This window comes from Phascolarctos cinereus, unplaced genomic scaffold (assembly GCF_003287225.1).
Source record: "Phascolarctos cinereus isolate Bilbo 61053 unplaced genomic scaffold, phaCin_HiC Scaffold_9;HRSCAF=440, whole genome shotgun sequence".
NCBI classification, from domain to species: Eukaryota; Metazoa; Chordata; class Mammalia; order Diprotodontia; family Phascolarctidae; genus Phascolarctos; species Phascolarctos cinereus.
The window spans coordinates 5,065,781-5,088,004 of NW_027556402.1; the positions used below are offsets into that span (position 1 = coordinate 5,065,781).

Genomic DNA, 22,224 nt, shown 5'->3' on the forward strand with positions numbered 1-22,224 from the left:
AAATTTTTTCTCCCTTTGTCTCCCTCCCACCCTCCCCAAGATGGCGCAAAATCTGACATAGGCTTTACATTTACATACCCATTAAACATATTTTCACATTAGTGAAGTTGTAAGTAAAAATTAAAACCAATAGGAGAAGCCATCAGAAAGATGAAACAAAACTCAACAGAAGTTAAAAATAAGTGAGAGCGATTTGACTTCCATAGTTCTTTCTTTGGATGTGGACAGCATTTTCCATCCCAAGGCCTCTGGAGATGTCTTAGATCCTCGTAATGCTGAGAAGGGTTCAGTTTAACATTCTTAGTCATCGTATAATGTGGCTGCTATTGTGTACAAAGTCCTCTTGGTTCTGCTCACCTCACTCAGCATCAGACCATATAAGTCTTCCCAGGTTTTTCTGAAGTCAGCCTGTTCATCATTTCTTATAGCACAATAGTATTCCATGACATTCATATACCACAACTTGCTCAGCCATTCCCCAATGGATGGGCATCCTCTCAGTTTCCAATTCTTTGCCACCACAAAAAGAGCTGCTATGAATATTTTTGCACATGTGGGTCCTTTTCCCATTTGTTTGATCTCTTTGGGATATAGCCCTAGAAGTGCTATTGCTGGATCAAAGGGTATGCACATTTTTGTAGCCTTTTGGGCATAGTTCCAAATTGTTCTCCAAAATGGTTGGATCATTTCACAACTCCACCAACAATGTATTAGTGTTCCAATTTTCCCACATTTCTCCAACATTTATCATTTTCCTGTTTTGTCATGTTGGCCAGTCTGATAGGTGTGATGTGGTACCTCAGAGTTGTTTTGATTTGCATTTCTCTAATCAATAATGATTTAGAGCATTTTTTCATATGACTATAGATGGCTTTAATTTCTTCATCTGAGAACTGTCTGTTCATATCCTTCGACCATTTATCAATTGGGGAATGGCTTGTGTTCTTATAAATTTGTCTTAATTCTCTATATATTTTAGAAATGAGGCCTTTATCAGAAGACTGGTTGTAAAAATTCTTTCCCAATTTTCTACCTTCCTTCTAATCTTAGTTGCATTGGCTTTTTTGTGCAAAAACTTTTCAATTTAATGTAATCAAAATTATCCATTTTGCTTTTCATAATGTTCTCTATCTCCTGTTTGGTCATGAATTCTTCTGTTCTCCATAGATCTGATAGGTAAACTATTCCTTGTTCTCCCAGTTTACTTATGGTATCAGCCTTTATATCTAAGTCCTGAACCCATTTTGACTTTATTTTGGTATATGGTGTGAGATTTGGGTCTATGCCTAGTTTCTGCCATACTCTTTTCCAGTTTTCCCAGCAGTTTTTTTCAAAGAGTGGGTTCTTATCCCAGAAGCTGGGTCTTTGGGTTTATCAAATAATAGATTACTATAGTCATTGACTACTGTGTCTTGCATATTTAACCTATTCCACTGATCCACCTCCCTATTTCTTAGCCAGTACCAAGCAGTTTTGATGATTGCTGCTTTATAATACAATTTAAGATCTGGAATTGCTAGGCCACCTTCCCCTGCATTTCTTTTCATTAGTTCCTTTGATATTCTGGACCTTTTGTTTTTCCAAATGAATCTTGTTATTATTTTTTCTAACTCTATAAAATAATTTTTTGGTAGTTTGATTGGTATGGCACTGAATAAGTAAATTAGCTTAGGTAGGATTGTCATTTTTATTATATTAGCTCGGCCTACCCATGAGCAACTGATGTTTTTCCAATTATTTAGATCTGATTTTATTTGTGTGAAAAGTGTTTTGTAATTGTGTTCATAGAGTTCCTGGGTTTGTTTGGGAGGTAGACTCCTAAATATTTTATAATGTCTACAGTAAGTTTAAATGGGATTTCTCTTTCTATCTCTTGCTGTTGGGCTTTGTTGGTAATATATAGAAATGCTGATGATTTGTGGGTTTTTTATAGCCTGCAACTTTGCTAAAGTTGTTTATTATTTCAAGTAGTTTTTTACTTGATTCTCTAGGATTCTCTAAGTATATCATCATGTCATCTGCAAAGAGTGATAGCTTTGTTTCTTCTTTGCCTATTCTAATGCCTTCAATTTCTTTTTCTTCTCTTATTGCTAAAGCTAAGGTTTCCAGTACAATATTGAATAACAGTGGTGATAATGGACATCCTTGTTTCACCCCCGATCTTATTGGAAATGCTTCTAGCCTGTCCCCATTACATATAATGCTTGCTGAAGGTTTTAGATAGATGCTATTTATTATTTTAAGGAAGACTCCATTTATACCTATGCTTTCTAGTGTTTTTAATAGGAATGGGTGTTGTATTTTATCAAAAGCTTTTTCTGCATCTATTGAGATGATCATGTGGTTTCTGTTGGTTTTGTTGTTGATATGCTCAATGATGCTGATAGTTTTCCTAATATTGAACCAACCCTGCATTCCTGGTATAAATCCTACCTGGTCATAGTGTATTATTCTTGTGATAAGTTGCTGTAATCTATTGCTATATTTTGTTTAAATTTGCATCTATATTCATTAGAGAAATTGGTCTATAATTTTCTTTCTCTATTTTGACTCTTCCTGGTTTAGGTATCAACACCATATTTGTATCATAAAAAGAATTTGGTAAGACTCCTTTTCACTATTTTCCCAAATAGTCTATATAGTATTGGAATTAATTGTTCTTTAAATGTTTGATAGAATTCGCATGTAAATCCATCTGGCACTGGAGATTTTTTCTAGGGAGTTCATCAGTGGCTTGTTCGATTTCTTTTTCTGAGATGGGGTTATTTAAGTATTTTACTTCCTCTTGGTTAATCTGGGCAATTTATATTTTGTAAATATGTATCCATTTCACTAAGATTGTCAAATTTGTTGGCATATAGTTGGGCAAAATAATTCCTAATTATTATTTTAATTTCCTCTTCCTTGTTTTTCTTTTTCTTTTTTTAATTAAATTAACCAAAGGTTATCTATTTTATTGGTTTTTTCATAAAACCAGCTCTTAGTTGTATTTATTAGTTCAATAGTTTTCTTAATTTCAATTTTATTAATTTTTCCTTTGGTTTTCAATATTTCTAATTTGGTGTTTAGTTGAGGATTTTTAATTTGTTCTTTTTCTAGTTTTTTTGTTGTATGCCCAATTCATTAATCTCCTCTTTTTCTATTTTATTTATGTAAGCATTTAGAGATATAAAACTTCCCCTAAGAACTGCTTTCCTGCATCCCATAGGTTTTGGTATGTTGTCTCATTATTGTCATTCTCTTGAATGAAATTATTGATTGTTTCTATGATTTGTTGTTTGACCCAATCATTTTTTAGGATTAGATTATTTAGTTTCCAATTATTTTTTAGTCTATCTTTCCATGGCCCTTTATTACATATCATTTTTATTGCATCATGATCTGAAAAGGATGCATTTAATATTTCTGCCTTTCTGCACTGGATTGTGAGGTTTTTATGCCCTAGTACATGGTCAATTTTTGTGTACGTGCCATGTACTGCCGAGAAAAAAGTATATTCCTTTCTATCCCCATTCAGTTTTCTCCAGAGGTCTATCATACCTAACTTTTCTAATGTTCTATTCACCTCCTTAACTTCTTTCTTGTTTATTTTGTGGTTAGACTTATCTAGTGCCGAGAGGGGGAGGTTCAGGTCCCCACTAGTATAGTTTTGCTGTCTATTTCTTCCTGTAACTCCCTGAACTTCTCCTGTAAGAATTTGGATGCTATACCATTTGGTGCATATATATTTAGTAATGATATTACTTCATTGTCTATGGTGCCTTTTAGCAGGATGTAGTTTCCTTCCTTATCTCTTTTGATTAGATCTATTTTTGCTTTTGCTTTGTCTGAGATCAGGATTGCTACCCCTGCTTTTTTCTTCAGCTGACATAATATATTCTGCTCCAGCCTTTTACCTTTACCCTGTATGTGTCACTCTTTTTCAAATGTGTTTCCTGTAAACAACATATTGTAGGATTATGGTTTTTAATCCATTCTGCAATCCGTTTCCGTTTTATGGGAGTTCATCCCATTCACATTCACAGTTATGATTACTATCTGTGTCTTTTTCTCCATCCTTTCCCCCCCCCATTTTTGCTTTTCTTTCTCCTTTTTCCTTTCTCCCCTTCACTAGTGTTTTGCTTTTGACCACCACCTCCTTCAGTCCCTTCCCCCTTTTATTATCCCTTTCCCTTTTCTTCCCCTTTAGTCTTACTGCTTCTTCCCTCCCTTCTTTCCCCCTCCCTTTTCTTTCCCCTTTTCCCTCCTACTGCCTATAGGGCAAGTTAGATTTCTATACCTAACTGATTATATTATGCCCTTCTTGAGCCTAATCTGATGAGAGTAAGGTTCAAACAATGCTCCCCACCTTTCTCTCTGCTGTAATAGGATTTTGTGTCTTTTCCTGTAATGTAATTTACCCTTGTCTGCCTCCTCCTTTCTCAGTACATTTTCTAAGATCAGATTGATCCACTTATTTGGATCCATTTAACCCACTTGATTAGATTTTTTTTTATCATTACATCAAAGTCAACTAATATCCACCCTCTTTATGTATACTCCTTTAACAAGGTGTAATAACAATACAGTTCTCAAGGGTTGCAAGTCTCATATTCCCTTGTAGGGGTTTAAACAGCCCCCCCTTATTAACAACATATTGTATCCTTCTGTCCCATTTACCTTTTTAAGTCCTTCTTGAGTCCTGTACTTGAAGATCAAATTTTTTGTTGAGCTCTGGTCTTTTTATCAGGAAAGTTTGGAAGTCTCCTATTTCATTGAATATCCACCTCCTCCCTTGAAAAATGATGCTCATTTTTGCTGGGTAATTGATCCTTGGCTGCATTCCAAGCTCCTTTGCCTTACGGAATATCATGTTCCATGCCCTGCGGTCTTTTAATGTAGAAGCTGCAAGGTCCTGTGTAATCCTGACTGTGGTTCCATGATATTTAAATTCTTTCTTTCTGGCTGCTTGCAGCACCTTCTCTTTCATCTGGTAATTTTGGAATTTTGCTATTATATTTCTTGGCATTGTCAATTTGGGATCTCTTTCAGGTGGTGATCGGTGGATTCTTTCTATGGTTATTTTCCCTTCTGGTTCTAGGACTTCTGGGCAGTTTTCCTTTATGATTTCCTGAAAGATACTGTCCAGGCTCTTTTTTTCATCATGATTTTCAGGTAGTCCAATAATTTTTAAATTGTCTCTCCTGAGTCGATTTTCCAGGTCGGTTGTTTTACTGATGAGGTATTTTACATTTTCATCTATTTTTTCATTTTTTTGTTTCTGTTTGACTGATTCTTGCTCTCTCATAGAGACATTAGTTTCCATTTGTCCAATTCTAGTTTTTAACAGATTGTTTTCTTCTGTTAGTTTTTGTACTTCCTTCTTCAACTGGCCAATTGTGTTTTTTAGGGACTTGTTTCCTTCAGTATACTCTTCTGTTAGTTTTTGTCCTTCCTTCTTCAATTGGCCAATTGTGTTTTTTAGGGACTTGTTTTCTTCAGTGTATTTTTTTTCCAATGGCCAATTGTATTTTTGAAGGACTCTTTACCTCTCTCATTTGACTATTAAGCTCTTCTAAGAAGGCTTTTTGGGCTTCAGACCAGTTCATATTCCCTTTTGTTGTTGCAGATGTGGGTTTGTTGACAATGTTGTCCTCTTCAGAATTTCTGTCTTGATCTTCACTCTTCTCATAATATGAATCTATGGTACGTTTCTTTTTACTCATGGTGTTTCTTTATTCCCTGGCCTTTAAAGAGATTGAGCTCTCCTGCTGGGGAACAGAGGGTACTGACCCAAGCTTCTTGTGTTGGGAGCCTAGGTCTTGGTCACTGGCTTTGTGTGCTGGGGCCTCTTATGCTGGGAATTGGAGGCTGTAGGTTTCTGGCAGCTTACCTTGTGTTGGGCTGGAATCACCAAGGCTGGAACTTTCAGGCAATTCTAGGTCGCCTGCTTTTCCTTTCCTTTAGCTTTCTTCTGCTCCTTTTAGATGGCTGCTGCAGGATGTTTATCTGCCTGGGGCCCCCTGCAGTGTTGTCTCCCTCGGTTCTGCTAATGCACCAGGAGATTCCTTTGCAGTGGAGTGCCGAGGCTCCTGGTGGTTTTCTGAGCTGGTTTCCACTGGTTCCCCGGCCCTCAGTGAGGTACTCAGAGGTCCAGGTGTTAGTGTTTGCCTGCTCCACCACCTGGGCTTCAGGATTTCTTCACAATTGGAGGCTTCAGGGCTTCTGCAGCTCACCTGGTGTTGGGTTGGAATCAGCAAGGTTGGGGCTTTAGGAAGCCTTTAGGTTGTTTTCTTCACCTCCTTTCAGATGAATGCCACAGGGTACTTATCCATCTGGGGCCCCTTGTTTTTGCTGAGGCACTGAGAGATCCGTTTGCTGGGCTACTGCACTGCTGCTCCTTGTCTTTCTTCTAGTTCAGGTGTTCCAGGGTTTTTTTTTTTTTTCCTGGGCTGATATTTTCTGGGTTTGCAGAGGTTGATAGGGGAGGGTGAGAGCAACTATCTTTTCACTCTGCCATCTTGGCTCCGGGAAGCGGAAGTCCAAACAGCTGTTTTTAAACACAGCATGCAGAGGTACACCTAATGCTAGCAAAGACCATGGCATGGAGCCAAGAAGACAAATGTTTTAATTGATTGGCAGGATGGATTTCACACAGACAGAAAATGCTGAAACCAAGATCCATCATTTCTGGAACTGTGAGAGTAGCAAGTTATTGGGGCATCAGACTTAAAAGTGGCTGCATGGGTCAGTATCCTTGCTTTAACAGCTGGCTTCCTCTTCATCCCTTATTAGCCTCTGCAAAAATTTGGAGAAAAGAGCTTCATCCACCCATACACAAGGCCAGCAGGGAAGATCAGGATGGGGACTGGTCTAACCCAAGCAGCCATACCGCATTGGAGTGGTACAAAGTGGAGGAGCTGGTGGAGGAAGTTTGCCCTCAAACCTTAGGGGTGATAACTAACCAGACATAAAAAGGCTAAATGGCAATTAAATGATCTGCCCACTTCTGGGAGTCATGCGAAATGGCAGATTTAGACCTGCATAGATCTTGGTTAGCAAGCCTCTATAAGTGAAGTGAGCTGGTCTTGGCCTAATTCTCTTATGAGGAGACCTTCAGGGAATGTAAGTGAGTTAGAGGGCACTGTTTTGGCACAGACAAGACAGGCCTTTTCCCGAGTCAGCTCCCCATGTTTCAGCGTTGGGAGGCGATGATGATGCGACTTGGCAGTGTGGCTGGCAATGGCTTGCCAGAAGAACAGTAGTCCCTAAACACTCAGTCATTCGAATTCCCATGCTTCTTTGAAGCAGGGAACGATCTTGAAACACCAGATAACTCAGGGAAACAACACAAATCTGGAGTCAGATTAATCTTATCATTCCAATTTCAAGGGTTGAACCAGCTAACATGTGGTTGTTTTCTTATTTAAATGTGTCTTGGGCAGAGTTGGCCCTCCCCTTTGGTTTCTGGCTGTGTTTTGTCAAGTTCACAGACACAATCTAATCCAGGAATCATTCAGCACCTACTACGTGCAAAGTACCACCCCAAGTGGTGGAAAGACAGCACTCTAAAACAGCCCTTCCCTTGAGGGCCTTATATTTTACTGGACAGACTAGACTCTCTTCAGCTGGGATGATGACGATGATGACAATGGTGTGTATACATGTATGTGTACATACATGTGTATTATGTGTATGTCTATGTATATTTCATTCCTCTATTCAATGACAAAAAACATTCACTTTTTTTCCATGCAGAGCATTAAATATACAGGGATTCCAGGAGAGGGTCATCCCCAGATCGTTTCTATCTGAATTCTGTGGAAAAGGATGAGAATTAGATAATAGAGGTCACACCACCACCAATGATAATATGATAACAAGCTTTTATCTGAGGGCTTATTCATGTATTCCAAATCTAGGAAAGACCCAAGTATAAGAAGAAAAGGAGACTATTTCGTGTCCACATTTAGTATATTTCCATGAACACAATAAAGTCAAGACCAATTGACATAGAATACTGCATTTCCCATGAATCCCCTTTAAGCCCATTATTATTGTGCTCAGCTCAAAGCCCATTGTCATCCTTCCTCAGTAGAAATGAGTGTGGCTTCCAAGTAAACAAGTGGGACTCGCCCTAAAATATTGTACTGATTGCTCAATGCCTCAGGATGACAGTAAATGATATGGCTTCACTGAGAAACAAGTCCAATCATTTCATCTCACAGAAGAAGCCTTTTCCAATAAAAAAAAAGATTTTGGAACTCAACCAATATAAAATGAACACAAATAAAAACCAAAGATTGAATGCTTTGGGCTTAAATCCAGAGGTCACATTGGACCAATGGATAAAGGTGATATTTGGAAATATTTTGGTCTTTTCCAGGCATACATATCAATCATAAGTCTGTCAGAGAGAAAACTGAAGCTGTGTATGTTGACCTAATGGCATCCTGGAGGCAAAGCCCCATGGAAAGAACACTTTCAGTGTTATTCATAGCTCCTCAATACCCTTTTTAACCTCAATGTGTGGAACAATAAAATAGACAACGATGGTTACTATAAGAACAATCGTAGCCCCTCAAGCAAAACAGAACAAAAAAACCCAATATTAGTAAAGTATAGGGTCCATTATCTCAAGACAGCTATGGAAAGATGAACAGTTTTTTGACAAAAAATCAGAAGATGATTGATAATAGCAGGGAACATTTTAAACACATCAAACACTTGAAGAAATATATGACCTTAATATTAATGATCATAATATACAAAAAGATTAGAAGAGGAGCAGATCATATACCTCTCATAGCTATAAGTAAGGGATAATTGGTTCTTTATCAACCAAAGGACAGAGGCAATTGGAAAAGATAAAATAACTTTGATTATATGAAAAAGAAATGGTTTTTGAACAAAATGGACACAATTTCAGAGAGCCATAAGTACACACCCCAGGATTTCTTAATGCCACTCACACTGGTTTACCTTCAGAGGTAGCCTATGAAATGGCTAAGGGCCAAGAGGGGAATGGGCAGAAACCACATGGACTCAGCCAACAAAATCCTGACAGCAGCCCCTTAAACAAATGGCTGAGTCATAGAGACTTGGTTACAGAAATGAGGGCTCCACGATGTGGCTGTAAGATCAGGTCACCCGCCCCAGGAAGTGCAGAAGGAGCACCTAAGCAATACAAACTCATTGACTGATAGAGAGTGTTCAAGGAAACAATGGATACTCTGTAGCATATCGCTGGAGATTTCAATCTTAACACCTGCTTCATAATCTGATTAAATGGCCACAGTTTTAAACCAGAAGCTGTCTATCCTTCATAAACGGAGTCATCAAATCCCTACATGACAAAGGCCAACCCCTGATAATGTGGGGCACAGAACAAATAAATTGTAGTGAAACTGGTACGCTGCCATTGTCAGAAATGTTACTTACAGACATCCAGAAATACCATTAAATCATAAATATTTTAGAACTATGTTTTCAATAGATGTCGCCATTCTGAATATTCAACCTCCAAACTACATAGAATGAAGAGCTTGTAAAACATAGAGACTTAGAAGAAGAAAGCAAAACTATGTGTGAATAGACTTCCATATACATATATAGGTATATTTGGGGGGGGGTGTCTATACACACACACACACACACACACATAGATATTAGAGTGTATACACACACACACATACATGTCTGCCTATAACAATAGTAATAATATAATGAGGGCAGCTAGGTTGCACAGTGGATAGAGCAGGGGCCTTGGAATCAGGAAGATATCCTGAGTTCAAATCTGGCCACAGATGCTTACTAGCTGTGTAACTCTGGACAAGTCACTTAACCCTGCTTGCCTCATTTTCCTCACCTGTAAAATGAGCTGGAGAAGGAAATGGCAAACCACTCCAGGATCTTTGCCAAGAACACCCCAAAATGGGGTCATGGAGAATTGGACGTGACTGAAACAAGTCAATGACAAAAGTGATAGAATGATTATAATATAATAATGAGTCTTAAATTGGGAGCTTATTCATGTAAGTATATGTATGTGTGTATACTCTACAAATAGTAGAAGAGGAACTTGACCCAGAACCATATCCATCCAAAATCCATTAAATATAAGATAAGGAGATGGAGGAACCCTAGCAGAAAACCATCATGATGAAGAGCCTCTTCTTTCACTGACCTTATGAGGCTTGCCTAAGGTATCACATCTATGGTGTAGAAGAGTTGGATTTCACTGTGAGTTTCTTGATTCTAGCCCTAGAAGAGAGGGCTGGTTGCAGAGCATTTGGGGAAGGGATGGAAAGTTCTAGAGAGCCTTCTGGGGCCAGAAGCAAGGTCCTGTTCCTCCCTCCTCTGCCTTTCTGAGTTGTTGTTCTCTCCAGGCCCATTATCCCCAGAACTGGCACCTTTCCTTCCGTATCGAGTGCCCTGGCATGCTTCTCCTGGGGTATTCTAATACCCACTGTGTGATGTTCGCGGCATGCTGCTAGGCCTCCATGGGTTTGTAGAGTCAGACTGGGAGCAAAGCCTGAAAGCCAGCTACGGGGGAACCTTCAGATCCACCTTGTCCCCATCCCATCTTCTCATTTTAATGGACATCTCCAAATCTGGCCTCCCTCCTGCTATACTGCAGCCCTTCATTTTGCAGAAGAGGACATTGAGGCACAGATAAACAGTGACTTGCCACAGGTCCCACATCTAAATAGAAAGAAGCAGAGCCAAGATTTGATCCCAACCCCGGGGCTCCTCCTGCCGTTACAGAATGCCACCTTCCTTACTGCCCTCCAGAGGTGCCAGTTTGCTGGGGCTGGAAGGGAAGCCTTGAACAACCCTTCCACAATCTCTGGGGCCCTCTGGGGAAGCTGGTGGACCGCACCCCTGTGCTTTTAGCTGTCTATTTATTATCCTTTTCTTTCTCCTCTCCCCTCATCCCCCTCCCCCCAGAGCTGTGGCCACATGTGCTCTTTCTGACTCTGGGCAGGATCATGGTTGGGATGGGATGGGATGGGATGTTTATTAGGCGAGAGGGGGAGGAGAGCAGCTGTGGAGCCTGGGGAAGTGACTGGCCTGCCATAATCATGTTTGGCAGGTCAAGGGTGAGACTTAGCCTGAAGGGATTTGTCCAATGCCCCGGGCGAGCAGAGCGCTTCTAATCCTGTCCAGATGTTTCCGTTCTCCTCAGCGCATAAGTTACATTCAACATAAAAATCATGTGTGCTGGGCTGGGTGCTTGGTCACTGACTGATTGGGAATTCAGGATTTCTTACAGAGCCCAGGCGCTCTGGGCTATCGCTCCTGTCTGTTTCAAGTAGCCCAAACCTTCCCGGACTGGTTTTGATAGGAAGGCTTCCTTCGGGTCAGTTGTTATCGCAATCATTTTCAAGAAATTGTAAACTTCGTGGAACCCAGCTGAGCCCATATACTTTGTGCTGCTGGCTTTCAGATCCTGCTTCTGCTCATTTCCAAATGACCAGGTTGTCGAAGGTGAAGAAAAGCTCACTCTGGTTAACTTTATAAGCCCCAGTGCAGCTATGTATTAGGGGAAAGGGAATGTGTTATGGAAATCCCCACCTCCACCCCAGAATAGCTCTTGGAGCATCATGAGATTGGGTTGGGAGGGGTACACTCAACAAATGTGGGACCACAGAGATGAGGAGTCGTTGATAGGATCTGTCAAGAGATGATTGGATACTGGGCCTTTGACCTCAGGGATGTATTTACTCTGATACCTCCAGTGCTTGAGCTAAGGGGCTGAGGCTCATTCCACATAAAATGGAATTAGGGTTAGATGAGTCACCGTGAGAAAGGACATTGATATGTGGTGTTTTGGGGGCCTCATCTGAACCTCTCAACTTCCTCCATAGTTACTCCCAGGCTTTAATCTGTAATGGTAATCCTCCTAAAAAAGGATGAGATCACCCCAGTTCTGGTGAGTAGATGACATTTTGATCCCCATTTGTACAGGTGGGCTTGCCCAGGGCCCACATTTGGAAGCAGTCCTCTTGACCCTAAAGTACCATCTAGCTTCCTGTAAATTTTGTCTCACTGAAACTTCCACTCGGTTGCTACCGGTTCTGGTTCCTGTGGCTAAGCAGGGGGCAAAATGATCCTCTTTGCACACGACAACCTGAAAATACCTGAAAATACCGGAGTTCGGTTACCACCTCCTCTCCTCACCACCCCCATCTTCAAGTCAGTCCTTCCCCAGGCTAACTTCCCTGGTGCCTGGCTACTCTAAGGATGGTGTTTCAGATCCAAACAGCTCTTCGCCTGCCTTGTTGACTTGTATGTGTGCCCCCACGGTTGAGCACTGTGCCTGGTGCATAGCGTAGGTGCTTTAGAAATGCTTGTCATCAGGCCCCGGCCTCCTCACTTTACAAATACAGGCACTGAGCCCCAGAGAAATTAGGTGATGGGCCAATAACAGAGACAGTGTTGGAATCCAGGTTCTCTGACTCCAAATTGAAAGCTTGTTTCACTTTGCAGATTAGATTTCTGTCATCTGAGGGAGCTGGTATAAACAGGTTTATGAATGGGCTACCCAGGAACCGCCCTTTGCCCCGCCCACAGAGGGAGGAGAAGGGCCTCCAGCCGCTGCCCTGCGCCTCCGCCCCCACCTTCTTGTGTTTAGTGTGATTGATTTAGCCTGAGGTGGAACCAGCCTAGTTCCTTTATAAGAACGCAATTCTGATGGAGACTAATACACTTAGGCTCGGTGCTCTCTTAATCCTTTCTGGCTCTCTTGGAACCTGGGAACCTTCTCATTCCTTGGGGGAAAGGCTGTCTCTCCAGATTAGCATTGTGTCTTCCATCTACTGGGCACTTAGTAAATGATTTTACATAGATTGATTGAAAAGTTGAATTCTATTTTTAACTCTGATAATCACTGACCAGCAGGCAAAATGTTGGACAGATGCCATGTGGCGCTGGGGACACTGGGGCAGTGAAAAAATGCAGAGAAGGCTTGGTTTCTTTTGTGTAAGGGTTGGATTATGCCCCAGAGATCATTCTCCAACACTCTCATTTAAAAATATAATTAAACATACATTTGTATTATTATCTTTTTGTTTTCCTGCCATCTAAATTTCCTTCTGTGTTTCTTCCACTCCCAGAGAGTCAGCCCATAGCAGATAGAATTTAATCCCCTCTTTTTCAATGTTGAAATTGAAAATTTCAAAGATTTGGGCTGATTTGGGCAGCCTCCCTCAGTGAGTTGTTGTCAAGAGTTGGTTTATAACCTCAGTCTCTGGATTTCCACCTCTCCTGATTCGAGGGAGCTCTGAGAAATACCTACCTTTGTCTCTTTGTTCTTGGAAAATGCATATACTTTAGTGGGTGACTCTGGGAGGGAGGCAGGTGCCCCGGGGGAGAGGGCTGCATTTGGTGGCCTCCTGACCCCCAGGCTAACTTTCTCTTCACTATACCCTTCCTTCCTCAGCACCAGCCTGCTGTCAGAACTTCTAGGAAATCAGCCCTGGGTGGCTGAGCACCTCCACTTATGAATCCATGGGGTGTGGGGCGGACAGCTCCCTTCCCACAGATTATGCCAAGGTACTAGGCCACTGTCTTCTCACTGGGCCTCTAGGTTTCCCTAGATGGCCTCTAAAACCTTTCCTGCCCCAATAGCCTATCAGTATGAATGGACTTCTCAATGTCCTTCCGGGTCTGCAGACAAGGAAGTTTAACAAGTGGAGAGAATACTGGACTTGGAGTCAGGAGGACCTGAGTTCAAATCCAGCTACCAACACTTAGGTGGCTAAATACAGCTGAGTGAATCTGACAAGTCATCTAAATCTTTGCCTGCCTCATTGTCCTCATCTGTAAAAGAAAGATGGTAATGGCACTTACATCCATTATCAAATGAGATAATATTTGATAAGCCTCGGCCAATTTAAAAGTGCCCCCCCCCTTATTGTGATTCTATTATGAATTCCTCTGTGCTGAATGCAAATAGAGGATTAGGCCTTTAGCTTCAGTCTTCCAGGAAGGCAGAAATTCCTTCTCTTCCCAAATCACCCACTGTGAACATATGAGCACTTGGACATTTCTTCCTAAAAAAAAAAAAGGCAAAAATATGGCAATCAAATATATGCAAAGCAACTCATGAACTTTAATCTGTATAAATAAGGTATATGTTATCACTATGTCAGTCATGTCTGACTCTTCTGTGACCTCATTTGGGATGCTCTTGGCAAAGACTCTGGAGTGGTTTGTTGTTTCCTTCTCTCCACCTCATTTTATAGATGAGGAAACTGAAGCAAATGGGTCACACAGATAGTAAATGCCTGAGGCCATATTTGAACTCAGGAACATGAGTCTTCCTGACTGCAGGCCAGGCATTCCATCCGCTGTGCCACCTAGCTGCCCCATATATACTATATATTATATAATGCATATCATATATAATTAATATACAGTCTCAAATAGATTATATTATATTAATATGATTATAATATACAAATTCTATGTAATGATACAATATACAATGATTTATAATATAGTAATTATATTACTGTTTAGGACCCTGTGATTATTATTATATAGAGAAAAAAAAAACAGAGTGTGAATGTGTTTCTTTAACTCAGGAGTTTGGGTGGCATTCTCTTCGTCTGAATATCCTTGCTTCTGAGGGATTTCTGATCACTGTGGACCACCAAGGGAGATGTCCCAGTCAGTGCAAGGGCCACTGATCTTTAAGCCATTCAATCTTTTTCTGCCTCGGTTTCCTCAAGTGTAAAATGAGGATGACAATAATGAAGACCAAATATGATATTTGTTAAGCACCCAGCATAGTGCCCAGCATATAGGTAGAGCATAATAAATGTTTCTTCCCTTCCCCATCCCCATTTTCAGAGTCCAGCCTGCATCTGTACCTTCTTGTGTTTCTTATGCTTAGCATGATGTAGAGCTGGTTTTTGAATTATTTTAAATTGAAAGGTCAGCAAATGAAGTATTAGTCAATTCAGTTTTGGAAAACCTCAAGTAATCGTGGAGATTTGGAGCAGCTGAGGATTGGGGTGCTTATTTTTGATCATTCTTGGCCTCATAATCATAGCTCTGGAAGGGAAAGGAATCTTCAAGGCCATTTAGTCTAGCTGTCATATTTTACAGTTTGGCAAATTGATACCTAGAGACATTAAGTGTCCAAGATGGCACAAAGTTGAAATTTGAGCCAAAGGCTTCAAATTCCAAACCCAAGGCTCTTTCCCTCACCTCTTCAACATTCTTTTTAAACAGAAATATTGGAAATTATCACGTAAATATGAGTGGCCAAATTTCCTGCTTCTGTGACCACCAAATATAAGTGAAGAGATGGGCCCCCAGAGGGACAGAATCACAGAATTAGAGAGTTGGAAGAGACTTCAGTACCATCTATTTAGTCCAATATGTGAAAGGAATCCTGATTATGATATACCAATCCATTCTTTACTCCCAGACTTCCAGTTTGAGGTATCTACCTCCTGAGGGGAGGAGCCAAAGATTCCAGGTTTGAATCCTGGCTCTGCTACTTCTTACCCAGGTGACCCTGGGCAAATCACTTACACTGTCAGGGCCTCAGTTTCTTATCTGTTAAACAAGGGTGTTGGACTCCCTGGCCTCAGAAATTCTTTCTGGCTATAACCTTTGGTGTTCCAAGGCAGCCATTCAACTTTTGATTTGTAGGTTCCTCAAAATACCATGTTAACAAGTGTGTGTGTTTATTCTCTTTAATGGTCTAATGTGGGAATATGTGTTCTAAATATATTAATATGTACAATCAACACATATATTTGGACATGGCCAAGGTGGAAATTTGTTTTCCTTTACTGATCATTTGTGGGATTTTTTTTAAATTTTTATTTTTTGGGGTAGGCAATGGAGTTAAGTGACTTGCTCAGGGTCACACAGCTAGTAAGTGTTATGTGTCTGAGGTCAGATTTGAACTCAGGTCCTCCTGAATCCAGCGCTGGTGCTCCATCCACTCCACCTAGCTGCCCCTGATCATGTGTTTAAAAGAATAAGTTCTTTTTCCTCTTTCTTCCCATATGGGGGAGGAGGTAAGGAAGGGGAAAAAATTTGGTTGTAGGAAAAATAATTAAAAATATATACCTGCCCATCTGTGGAGGGTAGCCAGAAGCAGCTCATGGGATCATGACAAATGGGACACACATTTTCCTGCCTATATCACCCTAATACTGGATTGTTCCATTAGACTGTGAGCTCTACAAGGCAGGGGTTATCTTTCCCTTTGGGATCTCCTATGCTTAACATAATAGTAGATGCTTAATCAAGGCTTGCTGTTGACTGCTGTTTTCCCCCTGCAGCAAGTGGTCTGTCCTATGTCAGATTCACCTGTAGGCCTCTGTGCCTTCTGTCTCTTGGCATGCTTCTTTCCCCATATTTTCCCCCTCTATTGGATTTTAAGTGACTTCAAGTCAGGGAGGATGCTAGTTGGGAGAGATTTCTTAATTTGTCAATATTTTAAAAATCCCACTGAGCATATATCTTATCTTCATGTTGTAACCCAATAAAATGAGACAGTGAGAGATTACAAGAGAATGAGAGAGAATGCTAGCATTGCTAGCATGCTAGAATATCTGAAGATAGAAATCCCATGCTTCAATGGGTTTCCACTGTTATTCATTAGTATCTTCAGTCTCTTCTGCTAAACAGTCATACACAAAAACAAATCCCTAAAACACCCTCGGATGACTGAGATGTTATTTGCTTTCCTGCTGTAGCCATACCACACATAGCCCTGGGGTCTCTGGTCATCTCCCACCGAGGCTTGAGCTATCTTTTCATTTTTGAAATGACATCAGACACACAAGATGTAGTCATTGTAGCCTTTTTTTTTCCTTTTAAGATGCCCTGACAGTTTTGATCGTTTGGTGAGAAACTGGGTGAGGGGAGTGCCTACACATCCTTTGCTATAGATCATGAAGTGAAAATGCACACGAAAAGTTGTATTGGCCACATGCATGCCTCCACGATGAGTTCATTGCTGGCTGTTTCTAGCTAAACCCTTGTCAGATCTCCTTTGACATGAGATGGCTCCTAAGAGCTATTTGAAAGGAGCTGCCAAGTTCAAGTCAAGTTTCACAGTCAATCCATAAGCATTGAGGAAGTGCTTACTGTGTGCTGAGCACTTGCAATGCAAGCAAAACCACAGCTCTTTGCTGGTGAAGATGGAAGCATTTTCAGCCAAAGCAGAGCTAGAGTTTGAGCAAGAGCGTGGAGGTCATCAATGAGGTAGAAGTCATCTGTTGATAATGAGCACGTGTGTGTGTGTGTGTGTGTGTGTGTGTGCGTACATGTGTGTGCATGTGTGTGCACGCCCCCTTTGGAAGAAGCAGGGCAGGCCAGGCTTGTATCAGAATGCAGCTTTGCCAGTATGTGGTGGTTATTCTATGTTGAATCATTGTCTTCATAAGAATAATGATGTTAACATTTGTGAATTCTCTTTGAGCCCAATATTGCCCTCTAGTGTTTAGATAAGGATGGCTTCGGGGTGATGGGTCTTGGCAGGGTTAGGAGTTCTGGTTTTCCAGCTCTTACTATCTAGTCTCTAGGTGTGTGACTCAGCATAAGTCGCTTAAAGTCTTTGAACTTCAAAAGCTTCTTCAGAAAAATGGAGAAAACAGTCCAGGCCCCATTGGAGGGTTTTTGTGAGGTGACTACAGTGTGATTACAGATAGGGAATTGCTTTTGAAAATAAGTGTGTATTTGAATACTTGGATGGGGCCAGGATCCGACAGAAACCTAAGGAAACATTTAATTAGGAAAAATGCATAGGTGTATGGGGAAAGCACAGCATCCCCAGCCTTTGGTATAGATTGTTGTCTACCTCTCTGCCCCCTTCCTGTCCAACTCTTGTCAATGGGCTCCTCTTTGTGTGCTGTCTGTTTTCCTCTAGATCTCATGAATGACTAGAGAACACCAGCAGGCCACCAGCTAGCTATCCCTTGCTCTTCCTATGTGACTGGCTCACCTCTTTTCCTTGGCATCCATCTCTCTGATGACATGACTTCACTGCCTGATTTTTTTTTTTTACTAACAATGGTCCACATCTTCCTTACTCTCTCCCCATATCACTCCATTGACCTTTGCATAACCACATCATTTCTAATTTGCTTGAATATGAATTGTTGTTATTAAGTTGTTTCAGTTGTGACTGGCTCTTTGTGACCCCATTTGGAGTTTTCTTGGCAAAGACACTATGAGTGGTTTGCCATTTCCTTCTCTAGCTCATTTTTACTGATAAGGAAACTGAGGAAAGCAGGGTTAAGTGACTGGCCCAGGGTCACACAGCTAGTAAGTGTCTAACGCTGGCTTTGAATTCAGGTCCTCCTGACTCCAGGCATGGCGCTCTAACCACTGTGCCACCTAGCAAGCTATACGGGATTCAGTCTCTTGTCACATCAGAAATTGACCTTGGAGTTGCTTGATTGCTGGTAAAAATAAGGACATGTTAGTACAGGAACCTAAATCACAGAGGAGTTCTCCTTGTATTTTCCAGGCTCAGATCTCAGGCCCTAATTTGACTTCCATTTCTAGATAATTGAAAAGCTATGTGTAAGTAAATCAGCTCACCAAAGCATTTTCCCTTTCAATGTGTCTAGAGATGATGAAGATGATGATGGTGATGATGATGGTGATGATGATGATGATGATGTTGCTGGTGATGATGATGATGATGATGGTGGTGGTGATGGTGGTGATGGTGTGGATAATGAGAAGGTTTTCCATCTGTGTCTTCTTTTTTAGCTGCCCCTCCCCGATTGAAAGAAATGAGGAATCAGGAGTCAGCTGCTGGCTCGAAGCTGGTGCTTCGGTGTGAGACCAGCTCAGAGTACTCCTCTCTCAAGTTCAAGTGGTTCAAGAATGGGAGTGAATTAAGTCGTAAAAACAAACCACAAAATATCAAGATACAAAAAAAGCCTGGGTGAGTATGCTGCATGCGTCATAAGAAGATGTGCTCAGAAAGGGGGTGGGTCCCAAGCCACTATGCAAAATGGCTTTAGTCATGGCACAGTGAGTAGTGCCCAGGACGGAGAGATAGGGAGTCTTGAGTTCAAGCCATTCTTAGCTATTCACTAGCCCTAGGACCATTGGCCAGTAACTTTGCCACTTGGGTCTCAGTTTTCTCATCAGTAAAGCAAGATAGCCAGCCTTAGTGGTCCCTTTGCCTTCTTGATCTATGATCCTATATAACTTACATACATATATATATATATACACACATATCCTTTGCACACAAACCACAGAATAGAAGATAGACTCTTTCCTTGTCTTGTCACTGACACATCATCATTCATAGTAAATACTGTACTTGGACAGCTGTTGGTGCAGTAGAAGGAGCACTGGGCCTGGAGGCAGGAAGACCTGAATTCCAGTGCAACCTCAAACACTTACTAGCTGTATGACCTTGGGCAAGTCTACTTCAATTCATCATCTGTAAAACGGAGATAATTAAAGTGCCAGCTGGAGATAATTAAAGTACCAGCCTCCCCAGATTGTCGTGAGAATAAAATCAGATTATATTTGTAAAACATGTTGTAAACTTTAGTGCACTATAGAAACACTAGCTATTATTAGTATTATTCTGCTCAGTGAGAAAATTCAGGAGGAATTTCTTCTGTTGGTCCCTACAACTCAAATCTTTTTTTTTTTTTTAAGAAAAATGAATAGAAAGGCTTTTTAGTGGTGTCTGGGAGTATATTCTCTCTGAGCTCTCCAGTGACTGGCAGCACTGGAAATGAAAGTCTGCTCAACTAAAATGTCGGGGAAATGTCTTCTGAGAGAGAAATGCATGCATGCTGAGCTCCCACCCACTGGGTGGGGCATCATGGACACTTTGGGGTTAAGTGGGAAGGCTGCAGCCTGGTACAGTGAACCTAGAATTAGGAAGACCTGGCTTTGAATCCTCTAACACTTATGTATTCTGGGACTCTGGGCAAGACACTTAATCTTCCTCATCCTTAGTTTCCTCCTCTGTAAAATGGGAAAATTGTTTTAGGACTCTAATGAGATGTCAAACGCTATGCTAACATTAAAATGCTATAGAAATGTGAGGTGTTATTATACGATAATAATAGTAATAATAACTGACTTTTTTTTATGTTGAAAATTTATTTCATTCCTTGGAATGTTTTATGTCATTCTCCATTCTTAGCCATAAGACTTTTAAAGAGAGATAAGTATTTCTTTAGATGGTCACATGATTGGATTAAGTTCACTCTATGCAAACAACTATTCCTAGTATTTTATGGTGGGGCTTGGAGTTGGAAGAATCCCAACTCCTCTACCTGCGACCTTGGATAAGTCACTTTCCCTTAGTTTCTTCATCTGTCTGACTAGATAGGGTCTGACTAGATCATTTTCAAAGGCACTTCTAGCTCTAAAAAACTCTCCTTCTGATTACCTTTAGTGCTATTCTTTTTCATTTTGTGAGAAGTAAAAAAAAAAGCTTTAGATCTTCTCAAATGTTAGTAGAATGTAGTCTTTGAGGAAGGGAGATAGATAGATGAGAGAGAGAGAGAGAGAGAGAGAGAGAGAGAGAGAGAGAGAGAGAGAGAGAGAGAGAGAGAGAGAGAGAGAGAGAGAGAGAGAGAAAGAAATAGGAAGAGAGAGATAGGTAACAGAAAGAGAAACAAAGAGAGGAAGGTATGAAAGGAAAGAAAAGGAGGAAGGGACAGAAGGAGTAATCTCCCATGTATCCCAGCTAACAAGATGCAAGCTAATGAATAAGGTCTCCGTGCAATCCATCACACTTACATGCACTTCGGTCCTCGTCCCACAGGAAATCAGAACTGCGCATCAGTAAAGCTACGCTCGCCGACTCCGGGGAGTATGTGTGCAAAGTGATCAGTAAACTAGGCAACGACAGTGTGCATGCCAACATCACCATTGTGGAGTCAAACGGTAAGCAGCGGCGGCGGCGGCGGCGGCGGCGGCGGCGGCGGTGTTCTCTTTCTCCTCTGCATGTAATGGAGGTGCACAGATAAGCTTTTCAAATCCGTTGGCTGGTGGGGCACTGACATGGCTGTGCTCCTACTCCTTGAGAATCGTGAGACAACAGAGAGCCAGAAGCTGAGTGTGTGCATGTGTGTGCGTGTGTGTGTGCGCATATGTGCACGTGGGCTTTACATTTATAGTAAGGTTGGACTGCACGGCCCCGTTTCTGAGATGTGCCACAGGTAAGACACACAGACATGGTCTGGATAACTTCAGGAATAACTATACTTTACATTTCCTTCATTTATTTTATTTCTAAAAATTCACAAGCATTTCTTCTCGCCCTTCCGCCCACCTTACTCTCAATTGAAAAGAAGAAGAAAAACAAAAGCTTTGCACCCAGGAGAGGAGCCAAGCACAATATCCTTCTAAGGACATTGGCTACATCCCAAAGCCTGCGCCTGATTTTACAGCCTTAGCCCGTCCCCTCCCTCAGGAGGTGGGTGGCCTGATTAAGCCCCATCCGCAAACTCAACTTAAGTACCCATTTCTACCCGAGGTGTTTTCTGAACGCCCCCCCCCCCCAGCTGCTGTTTGCCCTCTTTGTTATTACTTACATAGGAATGTGAGTTCCTTGAGGGCAGGAGCCAGGAGCAGTTTCTTTTGTATTTTCCTATGCCCGGCACCTTGCACAAAGCCTGACTCACAATAGGTGCTAAAGAAATGCTTGGGGGTTGATTGATTCATTGGCCAGATGACTAGGAAGGGAAGCCAGGTTACTTAAGCTTCACATTTGACACCACTGAGGCAAATGTGCCCCAAGTCCCATTGATGATACATTTCTTTGGTCTCCTTTTGGCAATAAGTGATGGAATAAAGATGGAGCTGGGAATAATTGAAGTTGGAAGAAAAACTTGCAAAGAGGCACAAATTAAATGCAATCTAATGAAAAACTTAAAAACTGTCAATTTTGAAAAATGAAATGAGTTGCCTTAGAAAGGCTAGGCTCTCCAGCACCAGAAGCCTGCAAGCAGGAGCTGGCTGGTCACTGGGTGTGAATGTTGTCGGGAAATGAACCCTCCCCAAACCTTTGTTTTGAGGCCCCAAATTCCCTTATGCTCTTGCTTGTTCCTGGCTACAGAGTTTCTAGGAAAAGAGTTGAATGGGAGATGTAGAGGACACGGAGTCATTAAAATTGGGCAGCTGATTAAGAATGCATGATGTGGGTAGGACTCTGGCAATGTGATGCTGGCAGTGCTTGGAGTCAAAACTGACCAATAAACATGAACGGGGGCTTTCTTT

At 41.3% G+C, this 22,224-nt stretch overlaps 1 protein-coding gene across 2 annotated transcripts in view; it reads left to right on the forward strand.

Annotated features, from left to right (window-relative positions):
* Positions 1-22,224, forward strand: part of NRG1 (neuregulin 1) — a 224,298-nt gene that overhangs the window by 17,287 nt on the left and 184,787 nt on the right. For both annotated transcript variants that reach the window (XM_078148157.1, XM_078148158.1), the window contains exons 2-3: positions 18,733-18,910; positions 20,768-20,889. In XM_078148157.1, coding sequence (XP_078004283.1) covers positions 18,733-18,910; positions 20,768-20,889 — 300 coding nt within the window. The remainder of the gene's footprint in view (positions 1-18,732; positions 18,911-20,767; positions 20,890-22,224) is intronic.